The sequence below is a fragment of the Blennius ocellaris genome, assembly GCF_963422515.1.
Source record: "Blennius ocellaris genome assembly, chromosome: 12".
Taxonomy (NCBI): domain Eukaryota; kingdom Metazoa; phylum Chordata; class Actinopteri; order Blenniiformes; family Blenniidae; genus Blennius; species Blennius ocellaris.
In genome coordinates this window covers 4,335,287-4,357,340 of record NC_137661.1, presented here as the reverse complement: position 1 = coordinate 4,357,340, position 22,054 = coordinate 4,335,287, and the positions used below count along the sequence as shown (strand labels likewise).

The following is a 22,054-nucleotide window of genomic DNA, read 5'->3' as shown; positions in this document are numbered from 1 at the left end:
AGTCACAGAGTAGTTACTGCAGTGCTGCAGGCCTGCAGAGACGTTTTTAAAGAAACTCCAAATTGAACCGTTAAAACGACATCATGTAAAAACACGCTTGAAGCGCTCTTAAAAGGCTTCTAACTCACTGTGTGGGGGGTCGCTTGACAGGCTACCACTTTTGATCAAAACGCCAAACGTATTTCAGAAGCCTTTTAGCTCCACCATGAAGGGTGCATTTGTTTTGAGATCTTTGTGGTGAGAAGATGGCCAGCAAGCAAAAGGGTGCAGAAAGAACTCAATGCTGCAAGTTCTGTCTACATTTCTTCATCGCAGGCTGGCATGAAGGGACCAAAAACCCGAAAATGAACTGCTCAGACATTTTGGATTGCTGGGGGTTCACTGAACTGCAATGACAGGTATTGACTGTGTCGGTTATTTACCCTCGGTGCTGTTCGTCTCAGAGGGGGCATGAAAAGAACTGAGTGGCAGGGCCTAGTATTTATGAGCAGTTATGTGACGCACATTGAGCCACTGATCTGCCGAGAGTTACGGCTGGAGGAATGAACCGGCCAATCAACAGCGATTCGGACAATAATTGGTAGAAGCTATTTTGCGGATGTTTCCCTGAAAGTACAACAAGGAATGAGGCAACAGTGTATGGGACCCATACTGTCAGTTTACGTAATGAAATCATCTGGTAGCTTGACTTCATTCATTCATCCATTGATCTATCAGTGAGCTGAAGCCGTGTTGAGCCAGCACTCGGTGAAACTCTGTGAAATTTAAATGATCTACACACAACATTATCAATTAGCCATGACATTGTTGGTTTTACAATGTGACACACACCATTGCGACACTTTTGTAAGCCAACATTTCACTGTAATCTGTCTTTCGATCATTTTTTTTTTTTAAATATAAACCAACATGTTAATGTGAGCAGTTCCTTTTTGACACATTATTGCCCACAAGCTGCAAATCTGTGGAACGGCCACTGCCACCATTACGAAGAGCACGTGATGTCATGTATAAAACACAATAGCTCATTAAAATGTTAACATTGCTTTGCTTTGCAGTTATTTATTCAAGTCCTCCCCAATATCTGCTTGGATCTGCTCACGCCCCCAGTGACCCCCCAGCCATGTCCACAGTCCACGTTCTTCCTCAATGTGACTTATTCATCTATGTGGCGACTTGCAGTTATTTTTACCATCGTGATGTAAAACCCCAAGAACCTGCTTTCAAACCTTTGGCTGCGTGGGCACGAGAAAGTGAAACACAAGGAGAGCCGCTTTAAGTGACTGACCTCAAGGATCAAGTGTCCTGGACTGACCTTTGGGGAAACTAGATCTTGTGTGGACCACCAGCGCCCACCATAGCGCCCAGCAATATGGCTAAAGGCATGTACTGAGTGTGTGTGTGTGTGTGGCAATCACACTGTTACACTGTTGCCCTGGGTTACAGGTAATGGCCACTGATGATACAGCGTGCAGAGATGTAAACTGTATTGTTACAGTGAGAAAACCAGTAAACTGATTTGCTGAAGATCAACAAAACGTGTCTATTTTCAACGTCCTGTTTAATTTGAGTTCTGAATACAAAGTTGGCTTCATGCTGATATAGACAAGTGCTACGAACACAACATGGCACATTAAATTATCACTTTGCTTTTCACTCGACATACACACAGCCCCTGAATCTCCTCACACCCAAGAACTGATATTGGAGAGCTCCAGCTCTCAGCTAAAAACATACATATCATGTTTACATGTGCAGCAAACGACACATCCGTGTGGCAGGAGTGGCCCTGATTGGCCCTGAGCTATTGTACTGTTAACTTAAACAGCTCAGATGGAGGCAGTGTCAGTTTCCATCCTGATAAATGAGGATTGGAACAATAATGGAAACGCTATTTGTAAAGTGTTATGCAATGAAATATTTAAATAAACATAGATTTGACTATTTAAGGCTCAAGATACCAATGTTTATAGATATTTAATATTTAGATTTGAATTTGAGTACGACTGTGATAAACGGAAAATATCCAAATCAGAATGATCAACAGTCTGGCATTGTTGCAAAAAAAAAAAAAAGACAAATCCTGCTGCTAATGACAGAAAACATTTGATCAAGACACAATTTTAAGCTGTATCTATTGACATTGGTATTTTGGATTTGGGTGCAAAGATACACACTGTGGTGTGTACAGTCTGGGTACAGGTTCCACGACAGAATGATTGGTAAAATAATCATCCCCCCCCCCCCCAGTTATTTGTTTGACTGAAATGAGGTGTGTGTGTGTGACAGCGTCAGAAAGCAGCACCAATTGCTCAAGAATGTGAAAAGATGAAGATGTTGTCCACAGACAGTCCACAGGTACAAGGAACAGCTCAAAGTCGTCAGCCAAAGAGCCTCAGGAAGATCCACATGCCTGACCACTTTACACTTGACTGGGAATATGTCAGACCAAAGCCAACAACGTGCTGTTCAGCACAAAGGCATCAGACAACGATTTTCTTTTGCTTTCATGTATCATCATGTTTTCTTGAACAATATGAGAAGAAACAAAAGAAAGCTGCTGAAAGGGGCAAGGAAGCTAAGATGAGTAATTGGAGTATTCATAGTTAGATATGAGTGGGTGTGCTTTCTCCAAATCACAACTCATTTTGTTTTTAATTGTGCTGTCAAGACAGTGTCACTGAGAACTGCATGGAAAATAGTCTAATTATACTTCGAGGTTCATTGCCAGTACACACACACACACACACACACACACACACACACAAGGTACACGCATACAAACGTTTATTTTAGTGGCATCCTTCGTTTTTTTTCCCGGAAATCTTCTTTGTACATTAATATGAAAGAAATGGCTGCACAGAAATAGATCACGCCCGCATGTCCTTTAGTGGCATTTGAATAGCAAGTAAAGAAATGTGTTGACAGTGAGAGTTTGAAGGCTGCTTTTACTGATGATGTGTTAACACTTTGTGGTTCAGTAAAAATAGACGGCAGCTTGAAGGAATTCTAAGGAAGTATTTATTTCATTTTCACGTAGCCAGGGGGTAATTTCTGTGGATAAAACTATCGGGACACACACAAAAACACGTGGATGAGTGCTCCGTGGCATGGCTGTGGAGGAAATGAGAATTGATTGTGTAGATATTTTCCAAACAATCAAAAAGTGGAACTATTCCGTGTGCCGATAAGTATCTGCCGTACAAAGAGCAATTTGTTTCAAGGTGCATCTAACGCAGAGGAAAGATCAAGGGGTTGCAGATAACATGTCTTCATCTCCTCAACGCCTGGGGCTCTGGCTTTGTACTTTTGAACATGGTAACCCTGCGCCAGGCGCAGAGTGCTCTCTGGTAATCTATAGCCGAGGTGGTAACCCTGCACTCAGCCTGCTTCGCTTTTTTTTAAGGCCTGCACATAGTTCCTGAGTTTAGGGCCGCTTGGGTCAACCACCTGAGGAGACAGCAGCGCGTATGACATGAACACAGCGAGTGTTTACACGTGATCGCCTTCGCCTACACACATAGGAGGAACTCCAGTGCACACATTCATCTTCTAATAAACATATTTCTTATGCTTAATTGTCCAACTGTGCAACTGTTCAGGCAGGTGAATTTGTCCAGCTTGACAAATGGCTTACTAAGAGGCAATTGACTGTATATTTTAATGAGTAATTTTATAAAATAATATATTCAAATGTGTACAAAGTGCTCACCCAGATATTTGTGAATGCTTATGTTGCGTTTTTATATAATTTTATTTGTTGAAGGGGAACTTCAGTAACTTAACTTTCCATCAGCAGGAACCAGGAAAAGTGATGATTCTCGTGTATTTTATTATGAAATGACAAAATTATCCATCACATTGTTGACACTATTGTTCAGAGTAACTTTAGCCCCATTTGCACGGCGTTTCAAGTGAAGACACATTGTTTTTGCGTTTTCATTTCAGAAAAGGTTTGCGTTGACAGGGTAACAGCACGTACACTGAATATGATGTGGTTTTCACGTTGGGCCACTAGTGGGTGCTGTTGTTTGTTTTTGTTATGAAACCACACTCACGTGCACAGAGAACAATGCGCTATGAGCATTAACAATGGGAATACAAGGATATTCGTGTAGACAGACGAACGAGTTGGATTGTTACGGTAAGCATGTTGATTCAGCTCTTATCGATGTTTATCTATATAAATAAATTGCATATAGCATCGTAGCAATAAATAAGAAAACAGAAGATCCTGAGGTACCGTGTCTGGCTGAGCCTACTGGGTATTTATATCAGTGATACTGATGTCGCTTTTTAATGCCAACATCAAGGAATGAAATCTGGTAATGTAATAAAAATTTAATAAAAACTCTCAAAAAGCAAATGTTCCTGAAGCCAACACTTTAATTTTGTGCAATTCCATTAACGACAGTTATAATCATTTCTTTTATTTACTTTTTTAGATTTTATTAGCTTTTTTTATATATTCTCCATTGGTAAAGTGCTCAGTAATTTTGTTTGATCAGAACCTGGCTGGTAATTTTCTTTATTTAGACACTGGAAGCATCTCGCACTTTCTGTCTTGATCACAGCTCAATTCGCATTTACAAGAAAGCTGCAGCACCTACTAGCTTTAATAAATTATAAAGAATCCAGTAATTGCCATTGAGCCACAGAAAAAAATGAGCTTGCATTTTGATTCTGTGCTAATGGCTGCAACAATCTTTGCTCAGACAATAAATTGTTCAACTTCTGATGAATTTTCCCAGGTGTGGCATTTTCCTGGAGGCGTGTGCTCCTCCTCTGAAACACAATTTGGGATGATTAATGTCCAGGCCATTCACATGTTCAAAAAGGGGCCTTTTGGACACATCCCACAGGGCGACATATGCAAATGTTGTAGTGCAGGTCAAAAGGTGAAGTGGCCACAACTGGAAGGCAGAAAAATGTCAAATCGTTTGAACGCGTTTGACAGTTGAAACCGCCATTGACCTTCGAGCACGCTTTAACTGGCTGCAAGGACTGAGCGGTTCAGAATAATCCCCCCCCCCCCCCACCCCCCACGACCCTTCCCGTCATACGTCACTCAAGCTCAGCAATAACGCAGCACATCATATCATCCAGATTAGCTTTACTTGCAACATTCGGGAAAAACAAAACAAGACACTCGTGGAACTTGGGATGCGAACCTGCAGCTATGAAATCTTAATGTTCTTCTAGGACGACAATGGAGATCAAACACTGGTGGATTAAGGCGCTTAAGCATGGTTGAAATGTGTCAAAAGGAGAGCCTGTTCTTATACCTCCATGCTACGTGCGAGCGGGCAAGGACACGCTGGGGTGAAGGTTGATTGTGTGGCGTGTGGGTGAGCATGACACGGGGTGAACGCGAGTGCAGAGCTAATCAGGGCGAGTCTAGATCATAGAATCTCATCTTGGTCTTCTAATGACGCTGACCTTCTATGAATACCCTCCGATTATGTGAAGTGATCTCTTTAATAGAGTCCTCAATCAAACACACAGACCTCCTACTGAGGAAGTCCCGGCTCTTAGGGGGGGAAAAAAAAATCACTAATAAAGCAAAGCGACTGGATATCAGTTTTTGATAATAATGACAAATCTGTAAATAGTTCCTGTTGGTTTATTTACATAACAGATTAGAAGAGGCCCAACCCACTGCTTTGTAAAAGGTTATGAACATGTCATGACATCGGGTCAAGCTGAGTGATGATCATAAAGCCAAAGTTGATGGATTTTTGCTTTCATTCTAATCTTGCTTTTATGATATCTGGTCTCTCTTGGCATTCAAGATCTACTTCATTGAACAGAAATAAATACATAAAAACAGATTACAGCTAAGGTTTGGATACACACACATTCTGGGGTCAAGCATGATGTGTGGATGTGGAGCGTTCAGGATTCTGATATGTTTCAAAGGGAAACAGCTGACAGGGGGCTGGGTGAGGGATTGGGGGGGTGGCCGGGGGGGGGCTATTATCCTGCAAGTGTATATCCTTGGGAAAGAGAGACAAATATAAACATATAGTACACAAGCTATATCTGTAAAATTAGTGATTTGCTTTTATCTGAAATCAAAGGGATCTTCACAAATCTATTAAACGCCACCTTGTTTTTTTAATAATGCATCATACTGGGACCAATGTGGGCTTTTCAAGCAAAATGTAGACTTTTGTTTTGAACAAATATAATTAGACTTATTTTTAATATACTTGCTGCAATGTTGAAGCTAATTTGTATTTAGTAAAGTACAGTCCTTGATGAGCTAGTCCCAGGGGCTTGGAGGCCCAGTTTGTATTTTGAACCAGCATAAAATCCTTGAATTAAAGAAAACTCAAGGGCCTTTCACTTTCCAGAGATCGTCTCGAAGGCTGGATATGCTTAGATTAGAATAGCTGTCTCTGTGGCTTAAACCACTCTGTTGTAAGGGATGGCGCTGTTAATTCTTCCCTGTCAAGTACAGTTCTATAAAAAGGTCTTGTGCTGGATCTATTGTCGTAGAACAATGACTGTTAGTTTCTTGCTTTTCTCTTTATCAACACATTTAAACAGTATTTTTCCAGGTGCACTATTCAAAAGCATAAACAGCATGCAAAGCCAACTTAAAACGGCCGGCCGCACAAAAGGCTTCAGAGGCATCTGAAGGTGTCATGGAGATCAGGCGCCATGAATTTAGCAACAGACCCTTTAAATTCCCAGAAATTGAAATCTGGGGGGAGACTCTGTATGAAGGCTGAAGCACCTAGCCTCGTTTACACAACAATGTTTTCAAGTGAAAACACAAAACCTTTGTTGCATTTTTGGGGGGGGGGGGGACAACATAGTTGTCAGCACCCATCCCTCCATCCCTCCATCCCTCCATCCATCCATTATCTACCGCCTATTTGGGGCCGGGTTGCGGAGGCCCCGGATAAGCAGATAGTTGTCAGCATTTCTGCCACTTCTCTGTAAACGGACATTGTTCTCAAAAGTTGCTGTGGAAACTGAAAACTTTTCAGGAACGAAAAAGCTAAAATTATTCATTTTCACTTGAAATGTTGAAAATGTTTTTCCTGGGACCTGGTAGTTTTACATTTGAGTCACCTGGAATAGCAACCCTGTAAAGTCAGGCAAAATGTTCTCTTGTGTTCCTTTCGTCATCCCTGAACATTGTTTGCAAGTATATCAGGGACCTATTTCTTCTTTAAAATTGGCTGCTGCAACAAAGTAGTTGCTATATGTGGCTACAGGCTTTGTAACAGGATAGGTGGAAAATAGTAAATTCCACATCTATAGCAAAGACCAAAGTTTTACAGTCGTAGAGAACGTGAGCAATGAGGCAACACAACGCAAGCTTTCGGGCATTCATAACAAGTAATGATGAGTCATAAAGCCACATCCTGACATATTTCCATGCTACAGATTAGTGGTTTGGATCTCTCTTGCAGACGCTCTTAGAAGTGGACATGATGACATGACAAACTGTGCCACACAATATTTACTGGACCACTTCAGAAGACTCCTGGTACATTGCAAACTGGGAATGAGGCTGCTCTGGTGGAGATTCTCTGGCTTAATTATGTAGCTTCTTCGAAAGTCACTTGGATCCTAATACTCCACAACACAAATGATAAGGAGAGCAGACTTCCCTTGTGTCAATTTCACATTTGTGCAGTGAAGGCAACCATGTAATAACGGGTTCCATCCACTGATTCTTGTGAAGCTCGTATTTCAGGTCAAATCCTCACTGCAGGGGTCTTGAATATACATGAATACATTCTAAAATAAAGGTGAAAGTTATATATCCTGACGAGGTGTTGGTCCAGAAATAAAGGGTCACACAGTCAATTAATTGACTATTTTTGGGTTGACTGGAATCATTATTATCTTATTTTTGACCCAAAACCCAATTTAATATCACAGCAAACAAAGACTTGGAGTTAAAACAAGTCAAGCAACTTGCTATTCAAAACAATTGTAAACATGCTTTTTTCTTTCTTTTCTGTGTTTAAGAAGGTACGTTTTGCTCTACGTGTACAAAAAAATACAGATATCTGAATCTAAAATTTGCCCATCATTAATAATAGTTTTTCTAATGCGACCCTAAACCAATGAGCTAATACTATCTTAACAGTAGCACAATTGTACACACTTTCATTACCTACGATGAGTTGTGAGCTTATAAGCTGCCCATCTGAACATTCATTTAGGTTTTGATACCACTGTCATGCATCTGATACCACTGTCATACATCAATACACCTGTGCCTCCAACCCTCTTCATATAACTGAAAGCACCTTGGGATTGGGAGTCAAAATTGGATCTAAGACAAAACTGATAAAGCTTGTTGCTATGTCAGTTTCGAATCTGGACATGACAGAGTCCGAGTCCAGATCTGGACCATTGTTCTCTCTTTTAGTGTCTCACCTTCCTCTTAAGGATTCAATTTTATTCAGTCCACACCACATGCACTCTGTAACCGCTTGGTCTAACGTCCACGTTCCATTTGCACACAATCACCATACAATTCTCTACAATACAAAAGTGGCTTTACACACCACTGCTACTGGATATATTTTGCTGAATACAGGCTGCTTTTTATATGAGCCTGATGGAGTCAGATGGTGTAAACTCCCCACAGAGCCGATGTTTCAAAAATTCATAAAGGTTAAATCAACTGTTTATTCTGAGCATTTCAATGAAAGATGGAGAGCAGCTCCCTATAGCATTGTCATCTGATGCTGTGCAAACGTATCTATACTGTACAGACACACAGGCACATACACATACACACGCACACGCACACACACACACACAAACACACAGACACACAAACACTCGAACATACAATAACAACACACACCAGAGAAGCATTTGCAGCCTTGTAAGTACACTTTGTACACTCTCTATTTTCTACTTTGTTAAAGACCCTATCGTGGAAGTAAAAACATGCTTTAATGCTGTGGTGATCCAGGTGTGGCGATACGTCATGTTACGTAACGGCGGTACAGTGAGGGTTGTCAATAACCGGGAAGATAAAAAAAGGAAGCGCAGTCAATTCGATCAGGAAAAGTAAAGTAAAGCTCACTGTTAAGTCATTTGAATGAAGATATGCGTGCTCCATGACTATCTTCAATTGTGAGTGGTGAGGAAATGGACATCATTTTTAATACCAGCAACCATTTCTTGAGATAAAGGTTGAAAGGTTGAAAGAAGGCTGCTAAGCCTTTGACAAGCGCGAGCTTCGGTGATTTCAGTTTCCAATCAGAGTCCCTTCATGTCTCCTCCCTGCGGAGGTATTCCAGGGATATCTAACTGGGGAGAGCCCCAGGGCAAACTTAAAGCAAACTGGACAGATTAAAACACCCAGTTGGCCTGGAGCTGCACGGGGATTCTCAATGGCGAAAAGGGACATTAGAGAAGGCTTCTCTGTTTCACTTTCTGCCACCAACTCGCCCCTTGACATGTGGTGTGAAATGATGAAATGGTTGGAGGGTTGGGTGGATGGTAACAACCATTGTTCTGAACCAGAATATCAGAGAATAATCCCAGGTGTGTAAACGCCAAACAAGCAAGGTCCTTACCTTAGGTGGAACAGCTGGCCCAGAGATGTATGAAGCCAGGCTTGGGGGCACATCTGTGATGTAGGTCTTCTTGGAGCCTGGGGGATGGTATGCTTGTGCTGGGGCAGGTTCAGGCCTTCTGGCGCTTATCCCACCCACAACAGGGCCTCCAGCATAGTGCTGTTCTTGATATGCACCCTGCGCCATGGGAGAGAAGCCGGGTTGAGGGGGTCCGTAAGCAAAATCAGGACCTTTGGGCTGGGCTGGCATGTACTGCACTTGTGCCGGGCTTCTCATGGGCTGCTGGCCAAAATGGTGTCCAGCTGGGGCCTGATGCTGGGGTCCGGGCTGGGCCGACCTCACCTGGACGTTAAAGGTGGGCTGGCTTGGAGTTGAGGCTGTGGCATACGAGGCTGGAACGGGTTGAGGAGTGTGACTTTGAGTTTTGGCCATTGGGCTGACGGAGGAAGGCGGGACTGACGAGATCCCTCCAGGCGCCTGAGGTTTGGGGGTAGACTTCTTGGTGGCGGTCAGAGGTGGCTGAGTAGGAATGACCATGCGTTTGTAACCAGTCACTGGAGCATTGGGGGTTGAACCAGCCGAGGAGCCAGAATTCTGAAAGAACATAATAAAATGTCTTTGGATGAGCGCAATCAGCTGGGACAGAGTGGAAACAGGTTTCAGAGGAAAATGTACCATGGTACAATGTTTACCTTCCTGAACTTTAAATCTTTCTACTTGTTACGCTATAAGCATTCACAGATCCACGGAACATATCCCAAGTCAACATTTCTTATGGCAGGGATGTTTCAAAGACCCAACATTGACATAGCCAGGGGTATTAAATCTCTCTGTTTGATGTATTGTATTTTTTGCTTAATAATCTTCATCACAGGAGCAGATAAAATCTAAATCTTTGTTGTGGTGATTAAAGCAGACTGACTATAACACATCATATCAAGGTACTTTATAATCCAGGGCTGCCAACTCACATGCATGTACAGTGAAAGACACATATATAAAAACTTAGATCACACACAATGTGTATAAGCGTCATGCTACGTCAGTTACAAACAAAAAGCCAAATAAGTGAGAAGCAAATTGTGGTTGGCCTTGGAATTTCCAAAGAATTTGACATTAAGTGTCGTTATCTATTGTTATTATGATTCACAGGCAATAGAAAGTATTGTTAGAGCCAAGTCAGCCGGGTAGGGCTTTATGTATAGGCCCACAACTGTCATACCTCTTAGGGTTGTTCAAAATAGCTTATTTAGCCATTTCACTTAGTCTTCATTGCATTGACATTGTACTCATTATAAAAATATGTCCTTTAATGGAATAAATAGTATTTCCAATTCCAACAGTTTTTTGTTTTGTTTTTTTAATTGTGATTTATGTATTAACAGGAAACAAGGCATGCTGAGACTTGCGTGGCAGCAGATAAATGCAGATTTTACTATTGAGATCAGCGGCTCGCCAGACCAGTCAGAAAAGCTTTAACTCCAGTCAAATGGTGACACTTACAAGGCAATCTAAAACAGATAGCGACCAAAATAAATCACATGCATTCAATGGGATTTTTTGACTGATAATTTGGTTCGTTCCCGAATGAAGACCACACAGCCTCCCCACAGTCAATTAGAAAGCTACCTCGACAGCAGAGACGCTACACGCCGTCCACAGCCACCAAAAATCAATGGCTAAGAGCATGGGAGGAGGAGGGATAAATGATTTGGCACAGGATGGCGCGACAGCAGATTGGCAATGGAAAATGACACTTGTGCTGACTCCAGCCGCTCGAATGAGAAAGACATTAAATCACCAAGACTTGTGGCTGCTGGTGTTCCTGAGAAGAGACGACTGTTAAAAAAAAACGTCAACGCAGACCGCCGCCAAGATTCCCACGGCTTCCACAACTGTGACATTTAATGTGCAATAGATGCAGCCGATGCAGGTCAAAGCAGCATGACAAATAATGTAGCTAATAGCAGAGAATAGCAACGCTTCACTCAGATGTCAGAGGCTCCTGCCCCTCATGCCTCTCATGTAAGTAATAATTGTTTTTCACCATCGCTACATATTGGTGTCAGACGTTCAGCCAGTCTAAAAAGGGTCTATCATTAACCTTGGATGGCCTTATTAGGTTACTGCCTGCAGCCAAAAATCAGAGTCAATTACTAAATTTGTAGCACTCGGGGAGCAAAAATGAACACTTGTAGTCTTTAGACCCTTTGCAAGTCTGTCTGATGAGACGTCTTCTAAAATGGGGCAGTGCAACACTTCCAATCGATTTCCCTTAGAAGCTGATCAAAGCCGGCTGTGCACAAATGTCACAAGTCGCCAATGTTTTTTCCTGCGCTGCCACATTCCTTTCTACGGCTCTGTTCAAACACAATATAAAACACGCACGCACACACACACACACGTTTTAATTCTATCAACATCAACAAAAAAAGTGCATCGTACTGTGATCTCCATAATGTCCTGACATAAAACGAATTCGAAGTTTTGGCAGATGCTTCAACTTTGTCCAAATCCCATCTAATCTCAGTCGGAGGGAAGCCCCTGAGGAACCATTAAAAGCTCCAGAAAATATTTTCTGCTCTTGCTCTGATTTCCGTCTCAGTGATTAGCGCTGATGTTTATTTAAGAACTGTGTCTGTCTGCATATGTAGGGAAACATCTCCACCATGCCCTTTAGGAAGTGAAATTACTTAATTTAAATGTTTCATGGGTTTTAAATACTCCAGATTATTAATTTATCTTTAAGGCCTCAGAAACTACAGTAACGTTCAGTTTGCAGAGTGCTGCAAATGCAAATTGGCCCCCTCAAAATAATTACACTGTCATGGTACGTTTTCCACAAATTACATTAAGAGAATGGATTCAGCCCTTTCGGAGGGTGATGAAACTAATCAAATGCGCACAATCTGAACAAAAAATTATGTCTGCACGGAGTAAAAGAATTTCACTGCTTCTGAGGGCAGTCGGAGGCAAAATCAGGGTTACGGATGATATGTGTTTATTTTTTACTACAGACTCTTGGACTGTAATATTTGGCAGTCAACTGTTGGACCAAACCAACCTGGCAGACTCTGCTTGTTATGCCTTTGATTTAGGAATGAACCATATCACATTAATGACAATGATTTTAAATTTCCTTAACACTGCAGCAAAGGTAATATTCTATATTTAGTGACAATGTGGCGCTTGGTGATTGTGATGCTTAGCGGCATCTCATTAATGGATTGACGCTTTGCGCTGGGACCTTTGTTCTCCCTGTAGGTATGTGGGTTTTCCTCTAATGTGCTTTAGTATTCCAAGACTGCGTCGTGCGAGCTGGTAGATCTCGGACAGTTGTGAGTGTGGTTGACTGTCAGTTGTCACGCTGGATGACGCGGGAGTAGAAGACGAAGGGACTGTTCAGGAGCTAAAGGGCATGACATTGAGATCATTAAGCGGAGCTAAAAGCAGCTACTTATTAGCGCCAAATTAGCCTGGCTGTGGATGGAATCTGGATTTTCTTACCATTTTAAGCATTACAATCAGCAGTATCCTTTGTTTGTGGACACTGTGTTTGAACACCAACAAAAAAAGTTCTTTGCTTACTATCCAATAAGACCCCGAACTGACAGGTGCTACTGTTAGCATCATCGCTTGCTTCATCTGCACATGATCAAATCACCTTCTAGCTTGCTGGTAGAGAAAATGTCTGGGAAACGTATTTTTTTCTCGAGTCTTCAGTTCTGAAAAGAAACCCTTGCTGTTAAAGTGTTTTTGTGACAAAAGAAAAGCAAGTGAGAGTCATTTGACCCACAAGCTTTTCCTGACGAGATTATGACTCGCTGTTATGACAACAAACCTTGATATATCGAGAGCATAACAGTATGGAAAAAAATACATATATTAAACTGTATATTTCCAGGCAATTACTATGACAAGTTTTCTTTCACTGTCATAAATAGTATGTTTTTATTATATTTAGAGTTTCCATGGGATCAACCTTAACAAATGACTGTATTAATGCACAGCTTTCCACTCAAAGCAGATGAAGATGATACCAACGTTACATGGACAGCAGTCACACTCATCTACATTTGCCACGGAAATTAGACAACATGGCTAATGGTCTATTTGTATGATCAGATACCCGTTCAGTCCGGCTCTCTGTACATCCTCCCTGAGCCTGGCTGCATGTTGTGTCTCCTCTGGCCCCCACCCCATCCAAACACAGACACGACACATCCCGTTTTGAAAAAGTTTCCCCCGAACCCCTTCAAAAAAGTTAACCCTCACTCTGCACTGTAATTCAAACTGACTTTGCAAACAACTTAAGTGTGAAATTTCACAGAGACTCTCAAGAAAGCCTTTTGACACATTAAAAAAGATTAGGAGAGACTATACAAGCCTTGAGGGGGGGCTGAGCAAAACTGTTAACTTTGCATTTCAAACCATGAGGGCGGGGGATTTTTTTTTTCAGCAGGCTTGTAGGGAAAACCCCTCAAGAAGGAGAAGTTCTGCATCTTTTCATTCGCATCTAAGACCTTGTATGTTTCTCTCTCAACTTTCTCCCTCTGATTCACACAGGACAACTGTTCGTTTGTATCTGTCCGTTTTGGCACCGCGACCGTGGAAGTAGCTCGCTAATCTTCCCTCTGCTTTCGGTGGCTTTGTCTCACCGCGATCAGGCAACAGTAGTCACGTTTCATGATCCGCAGGCCTCGGTACGGTCATGAAATTAGGGGTATCAACAGTCTTCCTAAAATAGTCCCTGATAAGGCACATTAAACATGATTAAACAGTGTCTCTGGGGAACATGGCGAGACCGCTAGCTGTTTTGGACTATCTCTCCATGTGCAGATAAACTGTATTCTACACACATTGGGAACTCCATTGCTCTCTTGCCTATCTCATAGCTGCATATCTGATTCTTTCTCTGCTCCTTTAAGTGATAGCTGCTCGACAACCCTCACTTTCACAAGGGAATTCTGTACAAATGTTGGCACCCACTCCTCCAGAAAAGAGAACGAACATTCATCATCTTTATTCTCAAGTACTACCATCGGCACTGGTAAAACTGGAGCTAATGACATTGTGATAGTGATTTAGCAATTTGAAAAACTGTGCATTTATTATGATGTAACTGCTCATAAAAAAACCTCCCAAAAAACCAATAACAGCAACAACTTTCATTGTAAGCAGCACATCAGCCAACCACACTTTCAAGGTGTCTTCCCTTGGGATTTTCTTTTTTTTTTTTTTATGGGAAAATCTAAATTAAACTGACTAAAAACCTTCAATGGAAATGTGAGCATCTGTGTCATCTGCCTCTAATGAAGAAGTTTTGACATGAAGAAAATCATTATGTGAGTTTAGCTGAGACCGAATCAATAAATAACAGCTCAGTGTGGACACCACTATCAAATGAAAACAATGAAATAGATGCTTTGCAGTTTTCATGGTCTCCATCTACATTTCTTCCATATGAGATTTGCTTGCAATTCCTTAAAAAAAAGAGTCAAATACACACATGCAGCAGGTTTATAGCGCCGAAACCCAAGTGATAGAAAAGGTTTGTACGTTTATTTAGTGGTTAACAAGACACATAAGCAGTTTCCATACCAAATAATTTCCAACCCGAAGCTTCTTTCAGGAGCTCGACCAACAACAAGCTGTTTTGTGTCTGTATCTTTAAGGTGTGTTGATATTTATCACCCTTCCTTCTGATTGGCAGATTCTTTACTTAGAAATGAATGGCCAAGAAAACCACATGTTTCATCACCTTGCAGTTTGCAAACTCTGTGACAATGTCTTCTTACCAATTAAAGGTTTGATGGTGCAATATCGCAAAGTTGAAGACACAAATGGGACTTTTTTTTTAGTGTTTTGATATTTTAATACATTTTTATAACACCCATACCTGATTTATCATCAAAAGTTAAAGACATTTTATCACCACCTTGGTGCTGGTAAAACGTCTTTACATGCTACAAGTTTACTTTAACTCCAGAATGAGCTTGAGGCTTTGAGGGAACATCTTCAAACGTTCAAACTGAAGGGCTCAAGGACAAGCTGGACTTTCTTGGTTAAAGGTCACTTTGCCTCATTTATGACCGAGAAAAACAAGACCTGAATTAATGTTTTTTCATTTCATGACAGTCATGCATGTTTCAACCGACGCTAAACAGCATTTACTTTAAAACTCTGTCAACATGAAATATGGTAATTGAGAGTTTTATGATGAAACATTGTCATATTATGAGTTGATAAGAAGCGACTAGTTAAAAACATTGAACAAATTATTACAAAGTAAAACAATATCATGCTACGATGTGATACTTTTTTACATTTTGCAAGCAGTATATCATTTAATGTTGTTTACCATGACATGTAGTAGCAATAAATCATCAACTTTATCAAACAATATGCCTTATTAGTTTATTTGAATGATTCAGGGATTTCTCTATTTTTTTTAAACCTTTTCTTAATAGTTTTACTCTCAAAAAGGAGTTTAAACTGTGTGCAGCTCTGAAAAAATCTACTTCCAGTGATGAAACATAATGAAACCTTTCCATTATATGTGGGATTATTTAACCTCTAGATACCACCGTGGTGTGTGAGATTCTAGTTTTGGATCTTTTTTCCAGGTCCTAAATTTAAAAGACACATCGATCCATAGAGACAAGACCTGTTCTTTGTCTTTGTCTGTGTTCCTTCTCAGTGGCTCAGTTGGATTTCGAAACTGCACAACCGTTACGCACAAATATCAAATGTAGAACAGCATGTAGCTGTGGCATGTACAGTACATGACATGCAGATTCTCTGGTTTTACCCTCAAGACAACCCAGAGATGATGCAGTTGAACATTAAGTCCATGTCTCAAAATTCAGTGTTATGTAATCCCTTAAAAAAAAAAAAAAAACTGGGTTTTGCGGGGGGGGGGGGGGGGGGGGGGGGGGGGGGGGTAATATTTCAAGGATGATGTAACAACATCATACAAAGTAGGGCATATTACTCACTGATGCAACTAAAAATCATTTTCGGGGCTACTGCATGCATCCAAAAAAAAAAAAAGTCCCTGAGAGTCACCGATTATGGCACTTCTGCAGGCTATCTTCACAAAAGAGGAAATGTGTGTTTTGTAGCTCTCGCACAAAAAACTAATTGTTTCATTCACCTCTTGCTGTACTATGGGCCGGTCTCCCATGCGCGCACGCACGCACGCACGCACGCATGCAAGAACGCACGCACACACACACACACACACACACACACACACACACAAATATGTACACACATGCACCTCTATCTCTGCCTTATCTCTGTAATGAGCTATTCATGCACCTGTGACCTCTCCTGCTTCAGGACGTGAAATACTGCACTGTTGAAAACGTCAATGGCCGCCCAGCACGTCGATGTCATTGATCCCAGAGAAGGCAGCTCCTGTCTGAGGCACGAGGAGCTCACGCACAATATAGGGGGAAAGGATAATACACACCGACAGCGGTTTATGGTGAGGCTTTTAGCGCGGTCACCAGGCGTTTTGTGATGTGCAACGGCAACTTCAAGCTACCGTCGCTGCTTCCTGGCTGGCGCTGAGTTTGTCATTGGTTCACCCTGTTAGCAAAAGACAAAGGGGTGATACCATGCAGTTTATCTGACTAACGAACATTGACGGAACACACTGGGTGCCTGAGGCACGCTCCTCTCTCCACAGTTGGCTGCCCCTGTCAAAACTCAGAACCTGCTGCCAGATTGACCTTAAGGTCAACGGGTGCCACCGGCGCTGTGGCAACATCTCCACTCGGCGCAGCAACAAAGCAATCAAAGAGGATTGAAGCATACAAAGCACAACTGAGAGGGGGGGGCGGGGGAGAGAAAGTTAAACACCAACCGAGCCCTATAATTACAGCGCCAGAGTGTCATCTCTGCGCCGCTCACTTGCTTGGTGGATATGAGCTTCAGAAACACAAAATCACACACTCTCTTCAGAGCCCCCCCAGAGAGCAAAATATCCATTGCAAAGAATAGCTGCCTATGGCCCTGACCTTCTATGAGGAAGAACAGAGGCTGGCCGGTGCGCATACCAGTGTCACAACACTGACAGCAGCAGAAGCAGGAAACAACTTAAGCCAAAATTCCAGATCTGTCAAAGCTGAGGAGGATGAAAATGACAAACAAATGTACATTTCGTTGGAGTTTCAGGCCTCGGTCCAGTGTGACTGAATGAGTGGGATTCAACACTGAGCGCTCAACCGCAAAACGATGCGCCCCTCATTGTGCGAAAGCATACTCCAGCGGAGGAAATGCGATAAAAGAAAACTAAAAACAAAAACAAGTACTGTGAAAGCACTGCTGCAGAACAAAATCAGAAAAAAAGAAAAAGAAAACAATAAATGGCTTCTTTGGGGATTCCCAAAAGAAACATGCTTGGTCAGTGATTACTATGTTGTGAGAAACCGACATCTTCAAATCTTGATTTTCCATTTAAATGGGGAAATATTTCAAAGAGCAAGCGATTGTCAGATGAGCAGCCTCGGACTCAAATAAACACTGAGGGAGTTAATTCAACTCTGGGCTTTTTGCTGTGTACCTCATCAAAAACATATCTGCAGCTCATCTTAGAAATACATGCTCCTCATAGATGTCGCACAACTTAGAGGAGAAATAAACAAGCTCTCCAATTACAGAAGATTATTTTGCAAGAAGCATGGGGGAAAAAAACAAAGATATAGTACTAAATAAAACTGATTTCTTTCATTATTGAGCTATGTTCGGTCATTGCTCTACCAAAAAAACAATGAAAAGCTTGTTTATCCAAAGTTCTTGTTTATCTGCTGAGTAATGCCACATTGGTGAAAGTGAAGCATTTGCAGGATGAGTAGTAGAAAAGATATGGCAAGCCACAAACCTTCAACGCTCTGCTGCCCATCTTACAAATACTTCTTCACAAAATAAACCAAATGTATTGCCCAGAAGCATCGTTTCAGCATAGATGTTAGAAGCAACAACCAACATTAAGATTGAATTCAAAGCATATCGCCTACTCCTTATGATATGTGGCTATGCAGTGATAAATGAAGAAAAAGCTAACTATCGTTGGATGACGTGAAACCTCATTGATGGTCAGACTATTTTATAACCAAGAAAACCTCATTCCAGATCAGTGACATTTTTAATAATGGAACTTACACAAAAACCCATAGCCTTGGAACACAGCCTCGCTCAACAATCATCCAGTTCTATGCAAGTATCTAGATAAGGATAGGACTTTCACAGAAAAAAGAGAGAGACTTCTATTAATTCATTTAATGGACTTGAATGGAAACTATTTCTTTAGGAATTGAGCCCTTTGCAGGTGTAAGGTCACCCGTGAGCCACATTATAAGAGCCTGAGCAACAACAACATTGGCATTTCTTACAGCAGCGAGTTAAACTCAAGGGGCCGACATAAGCCGAGTGCGCGAGCAAAGTCATGGATAAGGAACAAAATAGAATAGTGGTGAGTGCAAAGAATAGTATTATAGTATTTTCTTGAATAGATTTGCTGTAGCTGAATAGATTTGCCTTGAGAGACGTCAGAAAAGCTAAGTTAATAACAAAATAAACAATTTACAGGCTGAATAAAGCCAAACTACCACAGCAACAGTGAACATTTAGTCATTTAGAACCAATCAGTGACACCGGAGAGGAAACTCAGCTCACAACAGCCACTTTTTTAAGATTCGTCTCAACTTTGTCTCACTTTTTTTTGCTATGGCGAGCTTGTACGAGAGCCTCATGCCAGATTCAAGTAATGTTCGTCACTTCAGGTGGCTTTCATGAATATTCCTAGTAAATATAATACATTCCACATGAGCGCAGGTGTGTTCCCCTGACCTGCAAATATGCATAGAAACAGCAGGAATTCTTCCATATAAGGAGCCAGAAGCTCTCACACTTGTCTTCTATAACAGAAATGCCATAAAAGAGAAGGGAGACGGTTAGTTCATGGACAGAATTCCTTTCAAACTAAAAGTTACTTGCTACTGCCAAGTCAGAAATGTATCTCATTTGCTATAGAAAAAAAACAAGTCACCTCAGAGTCCAGATCCATGATCATAAAATTGTATTGGTCCAAATTAAAGATGTGGGGTTTTGGTTTGTGGTTTTAAAAATGGGAATGAAAGAGTTTAAATTTGTAGCTCAACCAGGTCAACATTTACCAAGTATACTATTCCCACAGCAGCCGATCAGAGAAGGGACGACACGCAGGCTGACCCAACTCCCCGTGCTGATTAAAGGCGCTCATACACACTACCTGCGTGGGTACAGGTGCCTCAGAGGGAACAGAGACTTTCTGTTTCTTCTCGAGATGAGACGGAATCTGGTCGACATCTCAAAAGACTAACCAGGCCATTAACCTGTAACATTAACCCGTTACGGTAATGTTTTAACGTGCATCGTTAACACTACAGTCGAGGTTAATGTGCAGGCCTCTCAACAGTTGATGTGTGTGAGCGAGCATGAAATGTACCTCTTTCAGTAAATTCATCTGTGAAGATATTCTACAAGATTGACTGTTATGCTATCATACACCGCTTTGACTAACTGCCCACACAATGAGATACAATGAAGAATGAAGGGATGGTATTTGTTATAAAGGCATACATATTTTTCTTTATAATCATGGTAATGAATACATTGTTTTGAAATAGGAACATTTAAGGAGCCTTTTACCTTTTTAGATTCGAAATCCATGTTTGAACCTCAAATCCAAGGTAAATCTAATACCTACCCTTTCCTCTTGTTAAGCCTCAATTCCTCTTGCTCTTAGATGCAGACCTATGTGTAAGTTGAATCAACCACTACCACCCAACACCATCTAAGTGCAACCCTAACACAACCATAACCACAAGATCTGCTTAAACCTAACCCAAACATATCCGAGCTCCTCTTTAGTGAATCCTAATCTTATACTCCCAACTATCGTATTCATAACCCTCACACCTGATTTAAACCAACCAATGCATGCCCCGTCCAACCCAAAACCAACCATACCCCATGTTGCAATAAAATACAATTGCATTCATTCTTCTTCACTGATGTATTCTAAGATGTTGAGCAGAGATATTTGGGATATTTGTCATATAGGACATCATTGCTTGTTGCTTTGTATAGCCAATGACTTATTGTGGGGTTAGGGCATACACTTAAATATACTTACACAATTCAAAATGTTAATCAAATCAGGAAGCTCACTCCACCTTCCGTGCATGTTAACCGTCAGCTCACGGGTCACCAAGCAATTTGTTTCACTGGGACTTGAAGCTGATTTCTGGATGGTTCATTAATGTCACTTTGGCTCGGCGCGACAGGTTTTTTTGTATCTTTTTTGTACCCATCTTTGATGCTATCAAGTTTAAATGTGAATCTGAATACAGTCCTATGCTGTAATCCATTACCTCTATTCCCACCAGGGAGGTTTGTTTTTGCCCTTGCCAGTGGAATGAAATTGCCTTCTAAAGCCTTGTGTCTTATATTTCAGCAAAATGCGCCACATGATTACACCTGACATGAATATAGAAAGAGCAATTCCATGTTAGTCCATATATAATTTCAATTCTGCGCACTTCACGGGCAGAAACACAGACGAAGGGCTCCTGAAGGGCTAGTGGCCTTCTCCCGAGATGCCTCTGGAGTTTTAGTCCCACGAGGGGAGCTGAAGAAAGGTCACCAACCTTATCACACTCTCAGGGAGCCGTGATCCCGCCAGGGTGGTGTATTTACATTCTAAATTTTCCCTGCAATCGTCGAGCAGACACCATGATCAGTGGGAGACTTGGGAGAGAAACAGCGAGGGCCTATCATTCTGCCGTGTTGTGACAGCGAGTGCCAGCCACGATGCTCTGCCTGTTGAGAGATGGGAGTGTCACGGCATGGCTTGACTGGCACAGTGTGAAGTGAGGCTTCCTCGGGGCACTCGTGTGTTTGGATCCGTCTCAGCAGCATTTCAAGCGCTCCACTTCAGCTTAACTGTCAAGCAGACTTCAATAATGCCCATCTGTTTTGTATGGACATGACAACTTATCACATAGACATCAGGCTATTTGGCACTGAGCACAAACACAAACAGACCAATATCTGTTCTCATGGAGCTTTGACAGCCTCCTTCTTTTTGGTCTTTTATTCAATATAAGCCAAGCATGTGAATCGTACAACAATAGATGGGCCTGTAAATAAAAGTGCATTTTCTGAGTAGGACATTTTAAATAAAAGAAAGTGATTCTATATTAAAGTAATTTAAAAGTACATTTAAAATCAGACATATGTCTAAACTTTAGCTTTATACATTCAAAACATGCACTTGATGAATGTAATTGTAATTTCATCTGGATTTGCAAGGAAAATGCAGAGTAAATACACTGATACGATGCTGCACGGGGTACTCATACTTGTAAAAAGATCCCCAACACAACTTGGCGAGTATTCCGTGACATTATACATCGGCAACGTCACCCAGAGATACATAA

The 22,054-nt window shown here is 41.5% G+C and overlaps 1 protein-coding gene across 4 annotated transcripts in view; it reads right to left on the bottom strand.

Moving 5' to 3' along the window:
* lpp (LIM domain containing preferred translocation partner in lipoma) overlaps positions 1 to 22,054 on the bottom strand; it is a 251,719-nt gene that overhangs the window by 72,427 nt on the left and 157,238 nt on the right. For 3 of the 4 annotated variants that reach the window (XM_080506605.1, XM_080506604.1, XM_080506606.1), the window contains exon 7: positions 9,564 to 10,157. In XM_080506605.1, coding sequence (XP_080362731.1) covers positions 9,564 to 10,157 — 594 coding nt within the window. The remainder of the gene's footprint in view (positions 1 to 9,563; positions 10,158 to 22,054) is intronic. The other variant, XM_080506607.1, reaches the window with a different exon arrangement.